This window comes from Vulpes lagopus, chromosome 8 (genome assembly GCF_018345385.1).
Source record: "Vulpes lagopus strain Blue_001 chromosome 8, ASM1834538v1, whole genome shotgun sequence".
NCBI lineage: Eukaryota > Metazoa > Chordata > Mammalia > Carnivora > Canidae > Vulpes > Vulpes lagopus.
The window spans coordinates 108,238,919-108,265,864 of record NC_054831.1 but is presented as its reverse complement, the minus strand read 5'-3'; the positions used below and the strand labels follow the sequence as shown (position 1 = coordinate 108,265,864).

The 26,946-nt window shown below is 40.1% G+C and overlaps 1 protein-coding gene across 2 annotated transcripts in view; it reads right to left on the bottom strand.

Annotated features, from left to right (window-relative positions):
- Positions 1–1,097: 1,097 nt before the first annotated feature.
- The window catches only part of PSME3IP1 (proteasome activator subunit 3 interacting protein 1), a 35,189-nt gene continuing 9,340 nt past the window's right edge, over positions 1,098–26,946 (bottom strand). For both annotated transcript variants that reach the window (XM_041766147.1, XM_041766146.1), the window contains exons 2-7: positions 22,725–22,866; positions 22,083–22,181; positions 21,571–21,692; positions 17,193–17,326; positions 9,619–9,683; positions 1,098–1,868 (exon numbers count right to left, since the gene is read on the bottom strand). In XM_041766147.1, the coding sequence (XP_041622081.1) occupies positions 1,651–1,868; positions 9,619–9,683; positions 17,193–17,326; positions 21,571–21,692; positions 22,083–22,181; positions 22,725–22,851 (765 nt within the window). In that variant the 5' untranslated portion in view covers positions 22,852–22,866 and the 3' untranslated portion in view covers positions 1,098–1,650. The remainder of the gene's footprint in view (positions 1,869–9,618; positions 9,684–17,192; positions 17,327–21,570; positions 21,693–22,082; positions 22,182–22,724; positions 22,867–26,946) is intronic.

The following is a 26,946-nucleotide window of genomic DNA, read 5'->3' as shown; positions in this document are numbered from 1 at the left end:
CCCAACAAAAACAGAGGCCATGAGGCATAGTGATGGCTTAAAAGTCAAACCACATAGAGATGGTGACTCTGACTCCTCAGTCTGCCTCCAAAATGATACGAAGTTGCTCTGGTAAGTGCTGTAAGAATGACAGCACAATCGCAGGAACAACGGAGGAGAGAAGCAGAAGGTGCCTACACAGTTTTACCTAATGGTACTGTTTGTTAGGATGGAGTTGATACGGCTGTGCTGCCAGTCAGCAACAATTAGCATAAGTGGCCCTGGAAAAAGGAAGGATTTACAAGGCATCACTTATGGGTGAAGGGAAGCCACCATCTGCTACCGGGCACCAGAGTGTCACTGCACTGGAAGGGGAAAAGCAGTGGGTTGGAGGAGATCCAGGGGCCTCTCTGCCCACATTAAAAATGAGTAGCTGCTCTGCCTGCCAGCATCACAGTGTCAACACATTCTGTGTGTGTCTCTCTCTGTCTCACACCCAAAGAAGTAGAAACAATTGACGTAGGAGCCCAGAGGAAGAGAGAACTGTACAGACTCATTCTCCTGAAGCAGAGGAGCCTACAGATTTTTTTGTTTGTTTTTAAAGCCCATGCCTCCCTCTATCCTTAAGGCCTTCATACCTCATCTCCCTCTGTCCTGAAGGGAGAGCCTCTGCCTCTCTTTAGGAGACAGAGGTGGAGCAGTATCTCTAGGTCTTGGCTGCTCACAACCTTGAAGCTGCCCTGTGTGGGAAGGAAGAGGAGCAGGGGGGAGGAAAGGACAGGGCAGCACCTTCGGGCCAGAAAGGGCTCCCACAGTTAGAAGCCCCAACTATAAACGTACTAAACGGAGAGGGGCCTCGACACAGCAGAGTCGAGTCAGATAATGCAGATGTGTCCCAATGGTTGGCACTCAGGATTCCAGATGCTACTAGAAGTAGGTCATCTTGTCTATATCCCTACCAGCACTTCTGCTTTCTGGCCATGATGAAATAAGATCTATGTTTGTCTCCCTAAGGTTTAGGGTCTTAGGTGGCGTTGAATGGGGGGAGGAGAAGGAGAAGGAAGAATAAAGAAAAACTTCACAATGAGTGACGAACATTAAGTGACACCCCCGGCAGATGTAGTTTATAATCTTTACTTAATCACACAACATCGAGAATTGGTTAGTTCCAAGGGAGCGCACCAGTTCATCACCTGGGCCCCTCCTCCCCCCACCCCCTGACATGCTCCACAACGCAGTACAACCACATGGTGTGTTCAGCTAGAATAGAAAGTTTAAATGATACCTGTCCAATAACTGCCCTTGCTTCTCTGTGCTGTCGGGCAAGAAAAAAAAAAAAGAAGAAAACAAGAAGCAACACAATCCAAACACTTGGCACACCAGCGGGTGCCTGTGTTCCCAGGGCATTTTCAGTGGAATTTCTGCTGAGCCCGGACCCCACCGCAGCAGTGAGGAAGGAGGCGGCAGGACAGGTTTGGACATCTGCACTGGAGTAGAAAGAAACCAAACACAAGTTGGGCCACAGGTAGATTCTGGCGCACTTTTAGATAAGGTTAAAAACGTCATGGTGTGCACAGGAAGCGGGCAAAGGAGTTCCGAGGGAGGTAATACCCGGAGGCAGAACGAACCATCCGGTCTACTCTTGGGCAGGAGCTCTGAAGGACACAGGAGCTAGGGGGCCTCGAGGAAGGTGTTGGTTCGGAAGATGGAGGAGACAATCTTGCCAGTGGCGTTGATAGTGCCTTCACTGTCTGAGCTGGACTCGGAGTCACTGCTCCCGGAGTAGGCGCCCAAGCCTGGGAGGATGCCGATGCAGACTGCAGCGGATGGGCAGTGGATGGAAGGGGCACTCAGGGATGTGCTGCCAAGAGACACGCAGGACGGGGCTTCTGCAAGACAGGAGGAAGGGCTGTGATTTCACCACCTTTCCCAGAGCTGGCAGCGTACTTTCCATGCACCAGGCACTTCATGCACTTCACCCGGCGCTTTACAGTGAAGGCCTGACCACCGTATGCAGGCAACACTACTGGCATCCACATCAGATGGCTCCATGCCTTTTTACCATTGCAAAAACTGAAGCCACGCTCAGAGAACATTTTAAGATGGTGCAGAATGTGACCAAGTGGCTAGGGTTCTTTCTGTCCCGGGAAACCCAGAGCCACTGCAGTACCTCAGTGATGGGAAAAGCCTCAATCTAGGGAATGTGGGGACTTGATGGTGAAAGGAAAAAATAAGGCCCCTACTCCACCTTTCTCATTGCCTCCAAATGTTTCTAGCCTCAATCACTACGACAACCTGATGTGTAGGTAACCTCCATTTTACTGTGGTGGGAAGCCAAATGACTAGGCCAAGGTTAAAGGCCAGTTAGAGTAAAAAAGGTTAAACCAAATAGGAATCAAAAGAATTGGGACACCTAGGGGATCCATGGGTGGCTCGGCAGTTTAGCGCCTGCCTTCAGCCCAGGGTGTGATCTTGGAGTTCTGGGATCAAGTCCCACATCAGGCTCCCTGCAGGGGAGCCTGCTTCTCCCTCTGTTCTGTCTCTGTTTCTGCCTCTGTCTCTCTCTTTCTCTCTGTCTCTCATAAATAAATAAAATATCAAAAAATTTTTTTCAGCATTTGAAAAAAGCATAAACTTGGGAGAATAAACAATCTATAAGGAGGTAACGTATGGAGAACATGCATCTTCATATGTCACTGAGGAAATGCAGGGCAGTTTGGCCACGTCCTTCAAACTTAAATAGGGTACACATGAGAACATTCCCTGTAGCACTGTTGATAGCAGCAACCAAAAGGTTAAGAGGGGATCTATTCAACCATAAAGAAGAGTAAAGCCTCTGTGTTCTGGTATGGAATGATCTCCAAGATACTATGCTCCATGAAAGAGGCAAGGGTATGTGTAAGCTATGGTCTGTGGGGAGGGGGCATGCCCAAAGACATGCATGATAACAACTGAGTCAATATATACAATTGCTTCGGGGAGGTCAGTTGAATGGCTGGGGAACAGAGGAGACTTAACTTTTTACTCCATTTCTTTTTTCTGTTTTGAATTTCCTATTGTGTACATATACTACCTCAGATACTTTTTTAGAAAAGCAAAGCAAAAGTTCAAAGAGCATCATCATCTACTTAAATTAGAGAGGAATAGTGTCACATTCTCTAACCCCAAGGATGTCCCTGTGTTACAGCCAGGAAGGCTGTAAAAGAATGGACAGTCTAATGATGAGGACTGCTTGTCTTATTCTCTAACTGTAAGCCTCTTGAGGGCAAGGGCTCTTTTTTCACCTTTCTGTCCCCTGGGCATTCAGCATGAGGCCTTGCACAGAGCAGATCAGTATTCACGATGTGTTAAAGACATTTTACCAAATTTCATTACAAATAGCTAAATTTAGGGGTGGTAGTGGTGAAAACTAAGGACAAAACATCAAACCGTATACCATTCATTACTTGAACATTCATTGATTATTTTCACATATATAGTGACACTTTCAGTATTCTATTAGAAATATTTGGTTGTTAAAAAAAAAAAAAAAAGCCTGGTATCTTATAAGGGTATGAATCAGTCACTCAGAAAAGTAATTTATGTGAAGCTGTTCAATGAGATGTCATTTTATTAAGTACTTCAAGGACCCTCCCGAACAATCTAGATTCCAGCTCAGGTCATGATCAGGTCATGAGATCAAGCCCTGCATTGGGCTCTACGTTTAGCAGGTAGTCTACTTGAGAGTTTCTCTCTCCTCTGCCTCTCCCCCCCTTAAATGAATAAATCAATCTTAAAAAAAAAAAAAGAAATGAAACAAAACCAAAGAATCTGGACCACGGTGGCATCAGCAGAGTTTAAGCCAAAAGACCAAATCTCCCAATAATCTAGGTTTCAAGAAAGAAAAGAGACTGCAATTCTGACAAATTTCATTCCAAAAATAGTTACACTGTCCAAAGAGAACAAAATGGTGCCCTCTGATCTCACCCATTTGGTGAAGTTTCCTGCCAACTTCTGCATTTGCAGGACCACGCTGTCATACCAAATTAATACCGAAAATTACTAATAGAAAATGTTCTTGGGATTCAAACAGATGCGTGACTTGAGAGTCAATGGGACCAACTGTGCATTCATTCACTGGCTCTGCTTGGAGCTTAAGTCTGAGCTTCCAGTGAGGAAAGTCTGAATCTCTACTAGGGTCACAGAAGTATCTTCTGGTAGGACTAAAGGGGCAAAGCTTTCTACTGCCAAGGACAAGACTCTCAAGCAAGCTTTCAGGAGATATTCTTCCTGTGGGGCCTTAGCTTCCAGCAAAAGAGGATATTTCATGTCCAGCTGTAAGAATGCTGTGAGAATGAAGGGGGATGACAAAGATTTTAAAAGGTGGCTCTGAAACATGGTGTCTGTCTGAGATAGTTTAAAAAAAACCACACAAGTTTTCCTTTCTACTGACTGATGTGAATAATTCCTACAAGGAACTGAGTACCAGATACAGGGCTACTGGCTAACTAGTTGAAGTACATTTAAGATTTCTATAAAGTTTTATATATGTATGTGTACACAAACACAGTATACACTTAATCCTACTTAAGCAGACAGTTTAGAAGTTTTCTATACATTAAAAAGACATCAGTGAAATGGAGCTCCTATAAGAATATAAACTGGGATAACTTCTTTTCAGGGTAATTTTGCAATATTTATCTTTTTTTTTTTTTTTAAGATTTTATTCATCTATTCACGAGAGACACAGAGAGAGAGGCAGACACATAGACAGAGGGAGAAGCAGGCTCCTTGCAAAGAGCCCGACCCCAGGATCACAACCCTAGCCAAAGGCAGATGCTCAACCGCTGAGCCACCCAGGAGTCCCAGTGGCTTTTTTTTTTTTAAGATTTTATTTATTCATGAGAGAGAGAGAAACAGAGACAGAGAGAGAGGCAGAGACATAGGCAGAGAGAGAAGCAGGCTCCATGCAGGAAGCCTGATGTGGGACTCAATCCCGGGCCACCCAGGTGTCCCACGGCAATATATATCTAAATTACAAATGTATATCCTCTCTGCCCTAGTAATTCTTTTAAGTATTTAACTTAACATATCATGAAAGTGACAAATGATGCACATACAAAGTTAAATACCATAACAGAGAAAAAATGGAAACAATCTAAATATTCATCATAAAAAATAGGATAGGGGTACCTGGTGGTTCAGTTAAGCATTCAACTCCTAATTCTGACTCAGGACATGATCTCAGGGTCATGATATCGATCCCTGCATTGGGCTCTAGGCTTAATGGGGAGTCTGCTTGAGATTCTTTCTCTCCCCCCCTCTGCCCCTACCCTAACTTGCATGAGAGCTCTTTCTCATAATCTCTTTCTCTAAAATAAATAAGTTTTTTAAAAAATAGAACATAAGGAAACCTTGGTGGCTCAGTGGTTGAGCAACTGTCTTTGGCTCAGGTTGTGATCCTGGAGTCCTAGAATTGAGTTCCACATCAGGCTCCCTACAGGGAGCCGGCTTCTCTTTCAGCCTATGTCTCTGCCTCTCTCCCTCTCTCTCTGTGTCTCTCATGAAAAAAAATCAAAATCTTTAAAAATATATAAAATAAAAAGGAAGAACTTCTTATAGGTCAAATGAGACATGATAGCCCATTGTAAAGATGCCATATGATAGCAATATTCCCAGATTGATCACCAGATTCAAATAATCCCCATCAAAATCCCAACTGCCTTTTTTATTGAAAGTGGCAAGTTGATCCCAAAATTCATATGGAAATGCAAGAGACCTCGAATAACCAAAATGACCCTGAAAGAGAACAAAGTTGGGAGGACTCATACTTCCCAATTTCAGAACTTCCTACAAGACTATAGTAATCAAGAAGACTGTGTCATAAGGGCATAAGGACAGAAAACATAGATCAACGGAAGAGAAAAGAGAAGTCTAGTTTAAATAAACCCTTTGGGCACCTGGGTGGCTTCAGTTGGTTAAGCGTTTGGCTTCTGCTCAGGTCATGATCTCAGGATCCTGGGATTGAACCCCACATCAGGCTCTCTGCTCAGCAGGGAGTCTGCTTCTCCCTCTCCCTCTAACCCTCCTCCTCCCCAAGTGTACTCTCACTCTCTGTCTCAAATAAATGAATAAAATATTTAAAATAAATAAATAAGCAAACCCATACATGTTGGTCAACTGATTTTCAGCAAAAGTGCCATGAAAGTTCAGTTTGGAAAAAATAGTCTTTTCAACAAATGTTGCTGGGTCAACTAGATATACATACAGAATGAAAATGAATCCCTACTTCAAATCATATACAAAAAATAACTCAAAATGGATCACAGGGCACCTGGGTGGCTCAGTGGTTGAGCATCTACCTTTGGCTCACGTCATGGTGCCAGGGTCCTGGGATCAAGTCTCACATCAGGCTCCCCATAGAGAGCCTGCTTCTCCCTCTGCACATATCTCTGCCTCTGTGTCTCTCATGAATACATAAATAATTTAAAAAAAAAATGGATCAGGGCAGACCCGGTGGCTCAGCAGTTTAGTGTCGCCTTTAGCTCAGGGCGTGATCCTGGAGACCCAGGATTGAGTCCCATGTCAGGCTCCCTGAATGGAGCCTGTTTCTCCCTCTGCCTATGTCTCTGCCCCCCCCCCCTCTCTCTCTCTCTCTCTCTCTCTCTCTCTCTCTCGTCTCTCATGAATAAATAAAATCTTTAAAAAGAAAGAAAAGGATGAAAGACCAAAATGTAAGAGCTAAAACCATAAAACTAAGAAAACATGTAAGTTTTCATGACCATGGATTAGGCAATGGTTTCTTAGATAGGACACCTAAAGCACAAGCAAACCAAAGAAAAAATAAATTAGATGTCCTCAAAATTTAAATTTTTTGTGCTCCAAAGGACTCTATCAAGAAAATGAAAATACAACCAGCAGTATTTGTAACACTGACAACTCAACAATAAAAAGACAAGTAACCCAACTTAAAAATAGGCTCAGGATTTGAGTAAATATTTCTCCAAAGAAGATATACAAATGACCAATAAGTACATGGTGCTCTCATCATTAGTCATTAGGGAAAGGAGATAACATTTCATACTCACAAAGATGAACAGAATAAAAAAAGATAATACCAACTGTTGATAAGGATTTAAAGAAACTGGAACCTTCATATACTGCTAATAGAATGTAGAAATGGTGCAGCTGCTTGGAAAAACAATTTGGCAGTTCCTCAAAAAGTCAACCATACACAGTTACCATATGACCTAGAAATTCCATTCCTAGGTATTTACCTAAGAGAACTGAAAATAGTTGTTCACATAAAAACTTATACATGAATGTTCATAGCAGCATCATTCAGAATAGCCAAAAATTGTGAACAACCCAAATGCCCATCAACTGATTACTGGACAAAACAAAATGCAGCATACTACACAATGGAATAGTAATCAGCTGTAAAAAGTGTGGATGCATACTACAACATGGATATTTTCACTATCATTGTAAAGTGAAAAGAAGCTAGAAACAAAATGCCACATACTGCATGATTTCATTTATATGAAATGTCCAGAAAAGGCAAATCCATAGAGAAAAGTAGATAAGTGGTTGCCAGTAGCTAGGAAGAGGGAAGAATGGGCAGTCACTGTTAAGGGACATGGGGCCTCTTTCTGGGGCGATAAAAACGTTTTGGAATTAAATAGTGGTGATGAATACACATTCCTGTGAACATACTAAAAACCACTGTATTGTGTCCTTTAAAAACAATGAATTTTTATGGTATGTAAATTATATATCAATATTTTTGTAAAAGCCATATAGGCCAAATACAATGTATGTCTGATCCTTGCTTGGATTCTGATTTTTTTTTAATTTTCAAGAAAAAAAAATATGAGAAAATTGGGGAAAAATACTAATTTGCTATCCAATAATATTTAGAAATTACTGTAATTATTTTAGGTGTGATGTTATTGTAATCACGTTAAAAAAAACAAAGAACCCTTATTTTTAGGGATACATATAGAAGAATTACTGACAAAACAATATAACGTCTGGTATTTGCCTCAAAACACTACAGCTGAATAGACATAAATGAGACTGGATAGGTGTTAAAAATTATTGAAGCTACATGATGGGGTTCATTATCCTATCTCAACCTCCAGCTATGTCTTAAGCTACCTATAATAAAATATTTCTTAATTTTAAAAGAATATAATTGCTTATACATACATACAATAACTCTGGATATATACCTAAGAAATGTATAATACTGTTTCCCTCTGGAAAGGAGAACGGATGGAAGAGGATATATATGTAGAAGGGGGACTCTTCACACTCAATGTTCTTTTTAAAAGTAAACTCTAGGGGGTGCCTGCATGGCTCACTTGGTTTTAAGCCTTTGACTCCTGATTTCAGCTCAGGTTCAGCTCCACACTCTACAATGGGCTCCACACCCAGCCTGTCTCTCTGCTTCTCTTTTTAATATTGTCTCTCTCCCTCTCCCCTTCTCACCCTATCTCCCTCTCTTAAAAAAATAAACTCTAAGAGCAAAAAGTTATTAGCAATAGCTACCATTACCGATGCTCAGCAGATATATTATTTTTCATTTTTAAAAGTTTTTATTTAGGGCAGCCCGGGAGGCTCAGCGGTTTAGCGCCTGCCTGCAGCCCAGGGCGTGATCCTGGAGACTCGGGATCCAGTACCACATTGGGCTCCCTGCATGGAGCCTGCTTCTCCCTCTGTGTCTCTGCCCCTTTTTCTTTCTGTGTCTCTCATGAATAAATAAAAAAAATCTTAAAAAAAAAAGTTTTTATTTAAATTCCAGTTAGTTGCCAGATACATTATTTTAAAATATCCACTGTTTTTTGAGAGAGAAATAAATGTAAGCCCTCTTTTATAGATGACCCATTGAGTTTAGCACAGAGTCTCAATCCCACAGAGTCAGGGATAGAACTAAAAACACTCTTGAATTTCTCATCCCTGAATCAGCCCTCAGAACACTCACTTTCACTTAAAACTTTGTGCCACTTAACACAGTGCCAGATTTTTTTTTTTTAAGATTTTATTTATTTATTCATGAGAGACACAGAGAGAGAGAGAGAGAGAGAGAGAGAGAGAGAGAGAGGCAGAGACACAGGCAGAAGGAGAAGCAGGCTCCATGCAGGGAGCCTGATGTGGGACTCGATCCCAGGTCTCCAGGATCACACCCTGAGCCGAAGGCAGGCGCCAAACCACTGAGCAACCCAGGGATCCCCACAGTGCCAGATTTGATTGCATACAAGTATTCACCAAAGAAAGCGTACTTCTGGAGACTATATTAGGCTTCTAGCCTCAATCCCATCCAACCATCAGCAAGAGCCAGGCATTCTACCTCTCACTGGTTGCCATCCAGGTGAAATCAAGAAACTTGACATTTGGGGGAGACAGAAAAACCCTTTGTGAGCAGGGCTTTGGCTTTGTAAGTACTTCTGGGAGATCACAATTGTCATTTATCAAATTCCACTGGTTTCTAACATACTGGTTGGTAAGGCAGCTGACATACTCTTGGTTATAAGTCCTGCTTGGTAGAAAAAGGCTTGCTTAGAGATCCATGCATTCCTTCATAGATACAATGCAGTCCAGCCCTGTACTATATGGTTCATGTGTATTATGAATAGTGAAATGGAAGCTGCCACCTACCTTGACTCTTGTCATCTGGGTCAGGGTCCGATTTCAGTCTTTTCACACTGTTGCCACTCTCTGAACTGTTAACAAAAAATATGGTAATTTGAGCTACTTCCAATCTCAGGGATTAAAACTTTGGGAATCAGGAGCTCCAATAACCATTCATATGGGTCTTAGGTAGCCTCAAAGAACTGGGGTAGTCTTGAAATAAAAAGGCTTCATTTCAGGTTCTTGATCTCCTTTCAGTTATATTATTGTTATAAAGACAACTTAAACCCCTGGTCAATTCAAGGAGTGAAGCATTCTATCTTCAAGCAACACCTAAACTTCAGATTCTTTGTTGTCCTTATCATTCATCTTAGTTAGGATCACAGATGGATTTCAGGAATATATGGACACATTCATACATGACAAAAATTTAGTTAAGTTCTTAAACATGAACTCCTCCTCTTAGTGACATGCTGGAAATTCTGAAAGTTGGGGATCCCTGGATGGCTCAGCGGCTTGGAGCCTGCCTTTGGCCCAGGGCATGATTCTGGAGTCCCGGGATCAAGTCTCACGTCAGGTTCCCTGCATGGAGCCTGCTTCTCCCTCTGCCTGTGTCTTTGCCTTCTGCCTCTCTCTCTCTGTGTCTCTCATGAATAAATAAATAAAATCTTAAAAAAAAAAAAAAAAAGAAATTCTGAAAGTCACTCAAAAGACCTTCACTGAAAGACTAAGAATGTACTTCGCTTGCTGTGTAGCTTAGAAAAGGCATAATAATAATACCTCCAGCTCCACCATTACTGCTAATATTTAGGGTAGTCAAGAAAAACATAAAAAGGGATCCCTGGTGGCTCAGCGGTTTAGCACCTGCCTTCGGCCCAGGGTGTGATTCTGGAGTCCCGGGATCGAGTTCCACATTGGGCTCCCTGCAGGGAGCCTGCTTCTCCCTCTGCCTGTGTCTCTGCCTCTCTCTCTCATTCTCTCTCTCTCTCTCTCTCATAAATAAATAAATAATATCTTTAAAAAAAAAGAAGAAGAAACTTCAACAAAGAAAAAACTTTTCTCAGAAGGCCATAATCACAAAAGGGTTAGTGAACAAAGAAACCAGCAAATGCAATCTAATTTGCGAATTAAACATGACCATATTAAAGTCCTGGGCCATAGTAGCATGTAAGGAAGAGGTGATTATAGCTAAAAGTTCTAAGGTCCATGTATAATTTTGTATGGAAGTAAGATGCCTATTTAACTTTAGGTTTTCCTAAGTACTTCTGGCAAGTTGCAAGGTTAGCCATCAAAAACAGAATATATAAATCCAAACTAGTAGAAGGAAAATAACTGAACAAAAGATTTTAATATATTAATTTTTTAAAAATACAAAGAAAAAAATTTTTTTAATTTAAAATCAATTTGCTAACAGAGTATAACAGCAAGTACTCATCAAGAAAAAGTATTTTTAAAAAGACAAATAACATTAAGATAACAGAAACTATATCAAAAATCCTTAAAAAAAAAAAAATCTAAGCCTACCTATAAAAAGAGATTAACATCCTAAATTTTAAATCAGCTATTTAAGGGTGACTGGGTGACAGGCACTGAGGCGGGCACTTGACGGGATGAGCACTGGGTATTATACTATATGTTGGCAAATCGAACTTCAATAAAAAAATATATATATAAAATCAGCTATTTATAAGACATGCCAAAAATTTTAACAGAAGTAAAACAAAAACAAACAACTTAAGACCCAGGAAGACTGAAAGGAAAAGAAAAGCAGAAGAGTTACTGAGGCAAATACTGACCAAAAAACACTGAGCTACCTAGAGAGTAGACTTTAAGACCAAGAATAGTGGCTCAGTGGTTAAGTGTCTGCCTTTGGCTCAGGTTCTGATCCCAGGGTTCTGGGAATGTGTTCTGCATCAGGCTCCCTGCAGGGAGCCTGCTTTACCCTCTGCCTGTGTCTCTGCCTCTCTCTCTCTGTCTCTCATGAATAAATAAATAAAAATCTAAAAAAAAAAAAAGACCAAAAAATATTACAAGACCTAAAGTAGATTAGTTTATAATGAAAAAAAGTTTAATTCACTATGAAGATATCACAATTCTAAACAGGTATGCTTCTAATTAAAGAGCTTCAAATATATATTCAACAGAATTCTTAAGAAAACAAGAAAACATCACTAAAATGAGAGATTTCAAAATACTCCAGTACTGACAGAGCATGCAGACAAGTATGTAGAGACACAGAAGATTTAAACAATACAATTAAAAGCTTGTTTGGTTGTACCTACATAGAACTCAGAACAATTACAAAACATGGATTCTCCTCAAGCTCACTTGGACCATTCACAAAAAAATAACCTCAGGAATAAGTCATAAAGGGAATTCTAAAGGAATTTCAAAATTAGTACATATAAACCACAATGTAATTAAAGTAGAATTCAAAACAAAAGACAAATATATCACAGACTCTTAAGACACAGATAATTATAAAGCATTAAAATGTGGGGGGAGAAGGGGCCAGAACCTTAGAACCTATGAGATACAGTTAAATTACCTCAGTATGTTTGGAAACTTTAAAAAAATGTTTCTAATTTATGAGCCAAAGAAGAAATCCTAATGGATATTTAAAAATATTTAGTTGGATGGGATGCCTGGATGGCTCAGCATTTGAGTGCCTGCCTTCGGCCCAGGGCGCAATCCGGGGGTCCTGGGATCAAGTCCCATATCGGGCTTCCTGCATGGAGTCTGCTTTTTTCTCTGTCTCTTGTGGATAAATAAAATCTTTAAAAAAAAAAATTTAGTTGGCAATACAAAATTGTGTACAGTAAAAGCTGAGGAAGACTTAAGTTTTAGGTGCCTATAATTGAAAAGCTGAAAATTAACTAGGGATCTGACATTCATTTATAACAGAAATCATAAAAGAATAAACTTGAGGGAAGTAAAGAATATCCCAAGGAAAGAAGATGGGAGAAATTAAGAAACTAGCCAAAATAAGGATAAAAGAATAATCCATCAATATTTGGGATGAAAAAGATAATTATACATACAAGAGCAATCAGAAAAATAAAAAAATACTAATGTTAGTGAATGCATTTGAAACAAGACAAAAATGGACAAATTCCCAGAAAATATAACTAAATAAAACTGACTCAAAAAAACATGGAGAAACTTAAACAGACCTATAATCACAAATTTTAATAAGCAGGATCAAAATGCTTATATAAAGAGTTCTACCAAATTTTCACAAAATAGAACATTACCATCTTACACAAATTCCTCCAGAGAACAGAAAAAGAATGCTCCCTAAATCCTTCTACAAAGCTACTTTTAACCTTCATATCAAAATCAGAAAAAAACGGGTGGGGTGGGGTGGGGAGAAACAGATAAGTCTTACTTATGAACATAGATGTAACAATCTATACAAAATATTAGCAAACCAAATCTAGTAGAGTTAAAAATAATTATACTATAGCACGCATAGGGAATAGTGAAAAGACTGTAATAACATTTGGTAACTACACTTATATTAAGCACTGAGCAATGCAGAGAATTGTTGAATCACGCTGTAAATCTGAAACTAATAACGCTGTATGTTAATTATACTTCAATTTAAAAAATATTTTTAAGTAACCCCAGCTTGGTAGTGAGGTATGATAACAGGAATATAACATTAGAAAAATCCTTAAACTTAATTTTTCACCATAACAGAGTAAAAAAATAATTTTTTTATCAATTCAAAGGAAGAAAAAAGTTGACAAAATTAAGCAATTTGTAGCTACAAAAACACTCTTCTCAAACTAAGGCCATAACTTCCTTAAACCTAAAAGATATCTGAAAAAACAAAAACAAGAATGATGAAAAGTTATAAATGTTCTGTCTAAAACAGGGACATACATAGTAATTGTTCCTAACATTTTACTGGTGATCATTGCTGGTGCAGTAAGATAAGAAACAAAAGAAAAGGTGTAAGAGAATAAAACTGTCATTATTCACAGATAATGCTCTATATAGAAATTTCAAAAGAAAAAAAAAGAAATTTCAAAAGAATCCAACAATAAAAGTTAATAAGAGTATTTAAAGAATTATTGTTAAGGTTAATAAGAGCTGAGTAGCTAGATATAACTACTCCAAAATCAATTGCACTTATACAAACCAGCAACAAAACAAATTTAAAACATCTAGGAATAAATCTAACAAAAGATATGGACAACCTTTTGAAAAAAAAAAAAACTATGACTTTATTGAATGACATTAAAGAAACAAATAAATGTAGATATATGCCACGTGTAGAAAAACTCACATCCATAAAGATCTGTTCTCTCCATAAATTTATCAAGCCATTTAGGAAGATTCCAAAAAACTTAACTTAATTTAGATTTAATCTAAATCTAAAATTTAAATTTATCTAAATCTAAAATTTATATGGAAGAACAGAGTGGCCAACAATAGACAAGACTTTCCTGAGAAAACTATAAGGGGACTTGTCCTGCCAGATACCAAGATTTTTTATAAAGCTACAATAATTACACAGAGTGATACTGGTCTAACAGGTCCAAAGAACAGAAAACAAGGAACTCCCAAATAAACCCATATGTATCTGGAAACTCATTATAAGACAGAGGTAACACTGAATGTCACTGGGGAAAGAGAGAAATATGGAGCAAATGTTGCTAGAAAATTAGCTTCTGGAGTCCTGGGTGGCTCAGTCAGTTAAGCATCCAACTCCTGATCTCAGTTCAGGTCTTGATACCAACATTGTAAGTTCAAGACCCATGCCCAGCATGGAGCCTACTTAAAAAAGAAAAGCAAAGGGATGGATGCCTGGGTGGCTCAGCAGTTGAGTGTCTGCTCAGGTCATGATCCAGGAGTTCTGGGATTGAGTCCCACACTGGGCTCCCCACCTCTCTTGGCCTATGTCTCTGCCTCTCTCTCTCTCTCTCTCTGTCATGAATAAATAAATAACATCTTTAAAAATAATTAAAAAACATTTTTAAAAAGGAAAAAAAAAACGACCACCTTAAAATCAAATATATTTGACCACCTTAAAATTAATTAATGAAAGTAAAAACAAAAGCTATAAACTGTGGGGGGAAAAGTCAGGACCATATTTAAAAAAAACAAACATATGAACCCTCAAGAATACAAATAACCCAGTAGAAAAATGGCAAAATATAGGAGACCTTGCATATAACAGGACACATGAATGGCAAATCATCATATAAAATATGTCAACTACATTTTTTAAAAATATATATATTTTTTATTTATTTATTCATGAGCGACACAGAGGCAGAGACATAGGCAGAGGGAGAAGCAGGCTCCTCATAGGGAGCCCAATGCGGAACTCAATCCTGGAACCCTGGGATCACACCCTGAGCCCAAGACAGACAGACTCTCAACCGCTGAGCCACCCAAGTGCCCTAGGACCTGGGTTTTAAATTTTAGTTCTAATTAATTTAAATTTAGATAGCCACAGGTGGCCAAGATAGCAGAGCTCTGGAGAAACATTTGCACATAGGTAACAAAGCATGCCCTAGACCTCTGGACATCATTTGTCACAGTTCAAATATACATCTACAAGAGAGTGGACACATTTTGGTATCTCATATAAGGCACCATTATAAAACAGGGAAAATGAACTTATTACAGCTATATATACATGAATACACAAAATTGTTTCAATAACAGGAACATTTTGACTAAAAAACCAAATTCATATATTATATACAGAATGAAATCATTTTTATAAAGTTCAAAACCAAGCAAGCTATTATACTGTTCATGGACACCTATATAGGTAGCCAAAACCAAACCAAACACCAACAACACCGCTCCCTGCTCCCCGCCCCGCCACATACACACACTCCAAAACTACTAAAAGACATGAAGAATGATAAAGCAGATTTGAGAGCATGGGGCGAGGATGGCAGGGCAGGGAGAGGGAGCACAGAGGTAGGCTGTCATGTTGATCATGCCCTAGGCACATGCCAGGTATCAGACTTTCTTTCACAAGTACCAGAATCATCCGTACAACTTGAAAAATTAGACTCCAAGACCTCACTTCAAACTTAATGAACCAGAATTAGTGAGAGGCCTAGAATCCATATTAACAAACTCCCAGGTGATTCTAATAAACTCAGGTCTGGGTAGATGAAGAACTCCTGCTCCAGGAGACTCATTTAGCATCTTGCCACACACAAAAAAAACAACAATAAATGATGATCTAATAAAAGGTGAGCTAAGGACTAAGGAAAGAGTTATAACATCCATTTTGCTAGCAGCTAGACATTGCCGAGAACTGCCCACCTACAGAGCCCTTTCTTGCTGAAGTCCAGTAAAACTGACCCAGGACCAAATTCTAAGACACTGGGCCAGGTATGAAAGCTGCTGTGAAAACTTGAACAGAGGAGGCTGGATGGCTCAGTTAAGCATCTGACTTGATTTCGGCTCAGGTCATATATCTCAGGGTTAAGAGATGGAGTGCACACTGGGCATGGAGCCTGCTTAACACTCTCTCTCTCTCTCTCTCTCTCTCTCTCTGCCTCTCCCTCTGCTCCACCTCCACCCCCGCCCCCTCAAAAAAACTTCAAAGGAATAATTCATGGCTCAGATAGCACTTTTCAGGCTACTGCTACTCCTCCCCTCCACTGCTAAACCATGACGACATTTTAATCTGTAAGCAATGTTCTCCGGATCATCTGCAGCAGATGAATGGTGCGCCAAACCATAAGAGTCCATCAGTGCACTCCCCTGAAAACATGTGGCTGGTTGCCAATGTGCCACATTGATTTTCCTAATAGACTGCACTCAAACTTAACATTATTTCGTCCATGGTATGGTTGGTCAAACTGAAATGACCAGATTTCATCACTTTGGTGACATCTGAGGATTTAGCGAGGAGCAAACCTAAAACAGAACTTCTCAAAACCTCTAGGCACTGCTGCCACCGCACATCAATCAGCAAGGAGCCCAGTCAGGTCTGTGCAGCTGTCATAGCTTCCATGGTCTTGTGGGCTACAGTGCTTTGCAGCAACTGTTCTCTCTGCCAAGGATGTTCTCTTCCCTTTGTCTGTCAAAGCCCTAGTCATCTACCTGGTCAAGATCTCACTCTAACGCCTTCCCTATCTTCCCCAAGCTGAGCTCAGAGGCCCTCTCCAAGGAATTACGGGCTTCCTCCTCCCTGCTCCCATGACACCCTACCCAAATCCTTTCACACAACTTGCTACCTCGTTTGCCTAGAAAGAGATGCTCAAATATTGACCTCCACCTCTCCTATTACTTTGTGATCTGGGACAAAGGTTCTTAGCCAATCAGATTTGTACTTTATAGACTTGTGGGAAGAGTAAGATCATTCCTGGAAAGCACGTAACACAATGCTTGCTACATGACAGGTGCCCGATGAAGAGTAGTTAGTATTATGTTGAACGAAAAATCAAAGAGACAGGGCCCAAAGGCTAGAGACACCAAATCTAGAAGGGGAGAGAGAGGTAGGACTACCAAAGAAACGTCACCAAGACTGATGCTTAGGCAACTGTTTGCTCAGGCTACCATTACCGGTGGCATTTTAGAGTCAGAGGGAAATCCAAGTTGTGTGAGAGCTGGCTGACCTCTTATGTTTCACGGCTCCTGCCAACAGCTTTGCCTGGGAGAACTTGTTCTTGGTTTCTATGGGTTTCACAGCCACTTTCTTCTCCACCTCCTTCTTATTTTCCGGAGAAATTCCAACTTTGTTGAGATTACTGTGTTGTAGGTTAAGGGTCAGACTAGGTAAAAAGAAGAGCTATAGCAGGACAATGATAAATCAAGAGAAGACAGACGTATATAATCCATTAGTACTTCAGCTCTGCCGAGTAATGTTTAGCTTATTTATATTAAAAACAATGCCCTCTTCTTTTTTCTGCCAGTCATATCCCAGCTGATTTGAAGAGAAATGAAGGTAACCACAGAGGAAGAAGGCAAATCAAGCCAAATATAATACAGAGAAGCAAACTTTATTCCTCTGATTCTCTGTGAAAATCTTGAATTATGGTCAGAAAACCTTCCCAAGGATAGGGCCACAGCTTGCTGGAGAAAACAAGGATCTTAAGAAACAGAAATGCCATGGGAAAATGTGGCTTCTCTGAAAATATTTAAATATTTGCTTTTTTTGCCCAAGGGTAAAATCAAGTCTTGCAGAATGTCCTATGATATATCAAGTATCAGTGGCATTCAATCTTGGACATCACAAAGACTAACTCCTCTGCTGGTATAAGACAACACCAGAAGCACCGTAAGGCTCATTATAAACCAGAGTCCATCCCCTGTCCCAAACCTATTGAAATGAGGACCTCCAGAGGTCTAGGAAACTGTTTTCAACACCATCTTCAAGGTGATTTTAATGAGAAAACCCAGTGCATATATATCACAAGAACCAAAACACAAACAGGAGGCCTTGGTGGCACAGTCAGTTAAGCATCTGACTCTTGGTTTTAGCTCAGGTCAAGACCTTGGGGTCTCTAGATGGAGCCCCACACTGGGCTCCACGCCTGCTCTGCAAGGAGCCTGCTTGAGATTCTCCCTCCCTCTGCCTCTGCCCCTCCCACTCATGCTCTCTGTCTCTAAAATAAATAAATATCTCTCTAAAAAAATAAAAGCACAATAAGTTCACTTGTAAGATCACTTCTTGCAGACCTGACATCAATCTCTGGCTGTCAAAGTCTGTCACTTTCTTTTGTTCTCTCCACCAGCCCCTCCCCTCCCTCCATTTCATACTCTCACAACCCATTAGGCAACAGACAGAAGTGTTGGATGTGGTGCAATTCTTTATTCAAGAGGCAGCAGTGCCTTACTGGAAAAATAGTGACATCTAGTGACCAAGAAATCTAAGAAGCAGGTATTATCAGCCCAAAGGGCTGGGCAAGAGGGGTATATGGTCTTTGAACAATGGGGAAAACTGGGCACCAGAAATAAGGAAATTCTAATTCTGATCACTCTTCAGGCACTAAGTCTTGGTCATATAAGCAGCAGTTACCTTAAATATTTGCAGTATTCAATGGGGATTATGCAAAATGCTCAGTACTATTCTGAATTTCATCAATTTAATGGTTTCAGAGTCAACATGGAAACTGATAATATGTTAACATTACATGTTTGGTTTTCTAGGAAAAAAAAACGAAAAGAATCAGGTTTCATCTTTCCAGTACCGCCAGAAACCACAAGCATGCTGATTTTTACCTGCAACCCATCATTAAAGGATAAGTTCTTAGAATTCTTAATATTGACAAATATTTTTTCCCAAAAATGGAAAAAAAAAGACGCATGTTTTTTTATAATAATAGGACACAAACAGAAACCAACACTTCATTTTTTATTCTTTTAAAGTGGAAAAAAAGCCTCCAGCATTTTCTTTTTTGGGGAGGGGGGTAAAATATTACTTTTGATCCACAGCCAACATATAAACCACTTTTTCCCCCTTAGGTTCCTCTCCCCCTTAAATGCTTTAAAAATTCAAACACATCTCAGAAATTTCAAGGAATTCATCAGATGAGACATTTTTTAAATTACATAGTTTTAACATATAATATTGCTAAATGCTGGTTTAATCTGAAGAAAACAAGAGTTCTATTGTTCATATGGGCACAAATCACAGCTTATCTGCCTTCACAAGTATCACATTATAAAATGTATCATATTATAATGATCAAGCAGAGCCAAGAACCAGCTCCTGATTTAGAGCTTCAATAAACAAACGTCTAATCCTTCAGTTCCTATCTCAACACGTCTCTGGCTACTTGCATGCCAGGATTAGTGCATTATGTATCATTGGGTTGGAAGGCTTGCTTTTCTTCAGGTTTTCTAGATGGCAGGAACTTACCAAGTTTCCAACAAAAGCCAACACCCCTGGGGCCTCTCCAGTGTTGTACTGTAATGTTAGCAGGGCAGGAAAGTTTCTTTCGCCTTACTGTTGCCCTGTTCATTCTTTTCTTTGAACTGAAAACCACATTCATACCAAACCAACACTACTCCCCAGAATGCTGCTTTGGGAGACACTCTACATCTTATTTGTTAGCCTGCCAAACTAAGCACATAAAACAAGACATAATCCTAGGGATCGGTGTAATTAACGTATTTCCTGGGAGGAAAAAGTCCGGTGCCTGACAATGCAATACATATATCTGCCCATCTCTACAAACATCAATGCACGCTGTTATTCTGGAGTCACCAGGGAGGGCAGTGGCGGAAGGGAGCTCCAGAAGAGTCAGCCTCAACCCTACAGTTGGGATTGAGGTGTGATTTTCCATCAATTCCAATCATAAATGCTATACCAGAATTCCCCTAGGAAAACTGGGTCTGGAAGCCCCATCTTTTGCTACCAGTTCAGAGCAGGTTTTGTAGCACCATGCTGCTTGCTCCCTTATCTCAACTGTTGTCAGTCACCTTAATTTAAACCAAATCCCTGGGGATCAGTCCAAATCTTCTCCTACATAGCTCTTTAAAGAAACTTACTGCATGCTCCCTGTAAAAACAAACAAAACCAACTGGCATATACATGCAGTCGCATCACCAATTGAGAGGAAAAGCTTGTTCAATCACATTAGGGAGGTTATTCAACATATAAGCCTGAAATACTCAAATAAGCCAGGAAAAAAGCTAGAGTGGCTTCATTAACCTCTCCTAGGAGTTTGTTCACATATATACTGAGAACCTACAATGTCAGGCACTAGGGAAATCAGTGGTGACCAAGTCCCTATTTTTATGCATCTTACCTTACATTCCAGCAGTAAAGAGGCAAAGAAACCAGTAAGCAAATTAAATTAAGATTTTCAGGAATGAAAGTTACTATTAAAAAGTGACATCATACATAGTGACATAGTTTGGTGAAATTTTAGATGAGATGCTTAGGGAAGGTCTCTATGAGGAAGGGAGATGTGGGCTGACACCCAAGTGCTATAAAACTCCAGCCTTGTAAAATCTGAAGGCAGAGCACTCCAAGCCAAAAAACAAAACAGAGGCCTTGAAATGAAATCACAAAGCTCAGTATGAGAAGAACAGAAAGAAGGCCAGTAGGCTGGAGTATAGTAAACATGAAGGAGTTTAAGATGCAACAGGAAGGTGGGTTGGCCTATATCATGTAGGGCCTGTTAAGAATGTACACTCAAGTCTAAATGCCGCAGGAAGCCACTAGTGTCTTAAATAGGAAAGTAACAGGATTCCAGGTATGTTTTCAAATGTTCCTTTGGACTCTTGTCTTGAGAATACATTGTGGTAGACGCGAGCAGAAGCAGAGATCAATTTCATGGTCACAGTGGTCCCAAAAGCCAGAGAAAGCTGAACTACACAGACCTGGAGAACATTCTTTTTGGAGGTAGTTTCTGGTTTGGACACCTGGGGGCAAGTTACCGAAATCAAAAAGAGCAGAAAAAGAAGACATTTGGGGGCAAGGGCAGTGTGATGAGTTGAGGGTAGGGATGTGGCACATAGAACTGAGAATTCCAACTCAGCCAAGTTCTAGGTGGGATTCAGACATGCAAGTGGAAGACAAAAAGGCAACACTGAGCCAAAGTGAAGTCATCTTTGCTGTCTTCTCTACCCTTCTGTGGTGACAGACCAGGCTACACCTCTAGGGAAGGTGTTAATAAGGACACAGGAGAGTTGCTAAACATTTCCTTTTAAAACTCAGAAGCCAATTTCTCCCCTGGATGAGTTTACTGCATTGCCCATCTGTTTTAGAGTCTAATCCCACGAGGCAAAAATACCCTGGTACTGACTATTAGGATTTAGGCCTTTAGTTAATCCTAAAGAATCTGGACTTTCAATTGCACATGCCATGTAACCGCACAAATCACTGCCTGTTATTCAGGCATGGGAGTATCAATGTTGAAAGGGAACTCAAAGGTCACTAGGTAGGAAATCTTATTTTCTTTCGATTTGTGAAGAAACTCAAATCCATAGACATAGACAAGAAAATGGACACCATACAGATTTCTCTCAAAGTACAAAGGATATTCTATATTCCTTTAGTTCTTTCAGTTCTTCTTCTCTTCGTTGCTTTTCCAGGAGTTCCTGCTGCCGAGAAACCTCATCAAGGAAGTTCGTCTCATCTTCGTCTAAGCCTCTTACCATATTTTCTGAGGAAATAATTGAACAAGGAATACTTAGCAGGCTAAAGGGAAAAGAGAGTCAAATAAGATTTTTCCTTCTTTTTTTCTTAATAAGCAGCAGATCCTTTAGAGGATTAGAAGAATTTGTAAACACCTCGGCTTTTGGAGAGGTAACAGCATAAAATCAAGGCATTTCTCTCATTACCAGACATTAGCACAGAATTAAAATGGGTATCTTGAGCTCTAAACAAAAATGTTCATTGTGCTCTAGAAGGCAGAAGGTTGTCTCTTTCCCACCAAACGAACATCTAGGGACTAGATAAGACAGTTCCATGGCCAATTGGAAAAAGTGTTGCATGAGGCAACGTGCATCGAAAAGGCCCTGCAGGGTATGCCAGACTGTTTTCTGAAGCTTACTGAATTTGAACTGCTCCTCATACTCCTGCTGCTTCCTGTCCTTCTGTTCCTGTAGCCTTTCATATAGAGACCGAGGGTCATAAACCTCCTCTGGACATTCTGAAAGGAAGAGGGAGGGAGAAAAAGGAAGGGGGAAGAAAAGGCACATACTTTAGAATTTTTCACATTATTTTGGAATCACAAAGGATTTCAAAGATAAAGTCAAGTCTCTGCATGATCTGAGGGCAAGGATAACACAAAAATAGTACAAAGTCCACAGTTTTGCTTTGGATCTCAGAGAGGGGCCAGCAGTTCTCAAAGGCAACTACAAATGTCAATAGGGCCCATGGCCTGAGACAGTTAACTGGATTGAGGGTCAAGCCCAACCCTACACAGCAGCCACATTCTCAGTCACTCAGATCCTGCATCCACCTATACAGATGGAACAAACTGGCAGAATGTTCTGGAAGGTAGGACAGGGGAGAGCAGACAGTGAGTACTCTGGTTCTGCTCCTGGCTACGAAGTCCTTACATAGGTTCTTACACTCCTCTGAGCCTCAGTCCCTGGCTCCAAAGTGAGGACATTAGTACCTACTCTGCAGGACTATTGGGAAGATTAGAGATCATTATGTTGAATGCCAAACTATAACCCCATACATATACCTTCTGGATCTTCAGGTTTTCGAACTTTCTCCCATTCTTCTTGCCTCCTTTTACGCCGTTCATCTAGTTCTGCCTCGGACACAAACCTCTTTTTGATAACAAGATTACCATCATCCCCTCCATCCATAATGGAATAATCGGTCTACAAAAAACAAATGAAACATTTCAAGTGAGAACTGCACTTGAAACAAGGAGCTATAGCTCTGTCTCACCTAGCAACAGACTACCTCAAAATTCCCTTCAACCTTGAAGAAATCTTTTGAGTTGTTTAATTTATAGATCATTGGTGAAAGCACATGATTGCATTTTTGTTAATGTATCAGGCAGTTTTATTAACATTTATGTTATTTACAAAGTCAGTGAGAGGACCTGGAATAATTCATTACATTCTGTTCCATAGTAAGTCCAACACTTCTTGGTCCCTCTCTAGACAAACTGGTCTCCTGGGTATCCTATCTTTTTCCCAGATCTCATCTTCCTTTATTTCTGTGACATCTGACATTGTTTCTTCTTGAAATTCCTGTTTCAGGAACATTCCACTACCTCTATTTGCATGTTATTGTTTCCAAATATTTTCAGAATGGAGAAACTCAGGTATTCAAGGAGCCTTGGAGATGAAGTCTAGTCTGTACAAGGGATACACCTAGAGGCACACAAACCCCACACGGAGACAGTGAGACTAGAGCCCAGATCTCCCAACTTCAGGTTCAATGTCCTGTGCTCTAGACTACGCTGAGTCCTCCATCTCTTTCCTGACCTCCCGTCCTGTGAGTTACAGATCTATGCCACTGAAGAGTCTATCTTCAATTCCTCTCTTTTCTCACTGACACGATAACCTCAAACACTTTATGCATATCTTGATGCACAAGATTCTCAAATCTAGATACTTCTACCTGAATCTCTCTAGGAAGGGAGAAGGGAATAATGCTAGAGTGTGCACTACTCCTTTTAAGCCTTTCTTTTCTTTGCTAGTTTCTTTCCTTTTGAAGAACTGTGGAATAAACTCTCTACTCAGACATGTTATATTAATCATAGAATTAATTACATCCAAAAAGGAAACAAGGGCAGCCCAGGTGGCTCAGCAGTTTAGCGCCACCATCAGTCCAGGGCGTGACCCTGGAGACCCAGGATTGAGTCCCAAGTCGGGCTCCCTGCATGGAGCCTGCTTCTTCCTCTGCCTGTGTCTCTGCCTTTCTCTCTGTCTCTCTCATGAATAAATAAATAAAATCTTAAAACAACAACGACAACAACAAAAACCAGGAAACAGATATTCTGCATTACTAGTACATCAACTCAATGTCCATTCCAAAATGACCCCTAATAAAAAAAGTAAATCACTATTGGGATGCCTGGGTGGTTTAGTAAGTTAAGCATCTTGACTCTTGATTTCAGCTCAGGTCATGATCTCAGGGCCATGAGACTAAGTCTTGTAAGGCTCTGCACTCTGCACAGAGTCTATTTAAGATTCTCTCCCTCCCCCTGCTCCTCTCCCTCTACTTCCACCCTTCCCCCCACTGCTCCCACTCTTGCTCTGTCTCTACTGACAGCACAAAAATAAAGTAGCTGCCATTTATTGAACCTCTTACCATGCACTAAATACATTTTTATGTATATTATCTCACTTATGCTCCCACTGACTCTATGAAAAATATTATCTCTCTACAGATGAAGAAATGGGATTCTAGAGAAGTTAAACCACTTGTCTAAGATGATAAAAGGTGGTGAATGGTAGAGCTGAGAATAAAATCCAGGTCTGATGTAAAAGTGTCATACTCTTATCCACTTCACCATCTCCTTCCTCAGAAACCTGGGATCCTGGTTGAAAAGAAGGACATGTCAACTTCAGCTTTCTTCCTACACCAAATTCCAGGCTGAAAATGTTCATGTAAACATTTTACTAAAGATGAAAATGGAAGCTGAGAAAGCAAATCTATACATTCTGAACAAGAAAATAGTTTCAGCCTAAATTTCACTGCAGCAGTTTAGTTCAGTGTTAACAACCTTAAGAGAGAATTTTGAAATTTACTAGAAAGAAAACTAAATCCATTGACAGAAGCTATTGTTCCCACCTAAAGCCCACAAGCTGAACACTTGTGATTTAGCCTCATTCAATGTCTCCAGACAGAGCCCTGTTATAGAAACAGAATTATTCCATCTCTGCTAGCCATGCCAAAAATTCCTCAACTTCTGCAGAATAACCTCTTATGAAACAAGAGCCAACATATTTTTAAATGTCTTAAACTAGGGCTCTTATGAGTGGGAGAGACATACTGGACCCTCGATATCCCCCTTTCTTCCTCTGTTAGCTTGGCTGCAGCTCTCCTCTCTTACCCTAAATTGGCTATCTGGTTTCTTCCCCTCACCCTTATTCCTGGGAAATAATCCAGAGTGGGTCAGCTTGTGTCCCATCTAAAATGATTCTCCGTCCAACATACAAATCTACCACACATACCAGAAATTTTCATCCAACCCATATTCTAAAACTTTAACAGGGACCAATGCATTCACTCCCAGGCAACTGACTCCCTAAGTAGATCTGACCAGTAGGATGGTTTTTCCTTAAACCGCACTGAAATTCATCTCCCTATAAGTTCCACACATAAATTCAATCCACTAAAAAAAAAAAAAAAAAAAAAATCAATCCACTGGACAAAAAAGGAGCCAAGTCCTTTTTCAACACGGCAATGCTTCAACTGTTTGAGGACAACTCCCACGTTCCTCCTAATCCATCACTTTTCTGGGCCAAACAATCCCTAGTTCTTTTAATCTTATGAAATGGAGAAAATAATAGTGTCTCAAAGCAGTGAATTTATCAGATTGCGTAGGATTTAAAACTGGGAAATATTAGGATATGACAATGCCCTGGCATTCCTATTAAATGCATCTCTTCATTCTCATTGTACATTTTAAAAAATGAAATATGTTAATTTTGAAAAATGTTCCAATAGGCCAAAATTTTAAAAACCTAGAATCTCTCATGCTTCTATCTAAATAAGAATTCGGACTGTATGATCTACTCTTGTAATTCAAAATGAAGAAAGTAAAATCATTAATTTTCATGGCCTATTGAATTTTTGGAAAAGAACCTACCTTCACTTAACTTTAACAAAGATCTCTGAAACTCAAGGGACAAAGCCTTCAAGATATATGTGTAAAAGGCTTTGAATTTGAAATATAAACTCTAGAGAAATAACAATCTTCCTAACACTTATCAATTTTGGAAAAAGACGGGATCCCTGGGTGGCGCAGCGGTTTGGCGCCTGCCTTTGGCCCAGGGCGCGATCCTGGAGACCCGGGATCGAATCCCACGTCGGGCTCCCGGTGCATGGAGCCTGCTTCTCCCTCTGCCTGTGTCTCTGCCTCTCTCTCTCTCTCTCTCCCTCTCTGTGTGACTATCATAAATAAATAAAAATTTAAAAAAAAATTAATTTTGGAAAAAGACAAATTTAAGGGATTCCAAGAAATTCTTACTTTCTTTCTCATCAATCTTTTTCTCTGAAATGTTAGAATTCAATTTCTACCCAAAGGATTGAGTCTGTGCTACTAACCATCTTTCACACCACAGGGACAAGGGCAGGAATCAGAGATGGTTACCAAAAATGAAAATAAAGAAGCACATTAAAAAAGGAAATCGAGGGATCCCTGGGTGGCGCCGCGGTTTGGCGCCTGCCTTTGGCCCAGGGCGCGATCCTGGAGACCCGGGATCGAATCCCACGTCGGGCTCCCGGTGCTTGGAGCCTGCTTCTCCCTCTGCCTGTGTCTCTGCCTCTCTCTCTCTCTGACTATCATAAAAAAAAAAAAAAAAAAAAAAAAGGAAATCGATGGAGATTTCTGGGTGGCTCAGTGGTTTAGTGCCTGCCTTGGGCCCAGGGCATGATCCTGGAGTCCAAGGATCCAGTCCCGCATCAGGTTCCCTGCATGGAGCCTGCTTCTCCCTCTGCCTATGTCTCTGTGTCTCTCATGAATAAATAAATAAAATCTTTTTTTTTTTAAAAAAAAAAAAAAAAGGAAATTGAAAGACAATGGCTTCAGAATTTGAGAGAAAGTACTGCTTTCGAAGGGCTGGTTTCCTAAAAACAGAGTTAAAATTAGTGAACACTTGTAAAAATCTACTTTTTAAAGCTAGTATTATAATCCTGATAGTCCCTCGATCTCAAAATAGATAAAACAAGCTAGATGGCCAGACCTAATTATAATGAGTTTCTGTGTTTAAAAGGGACAA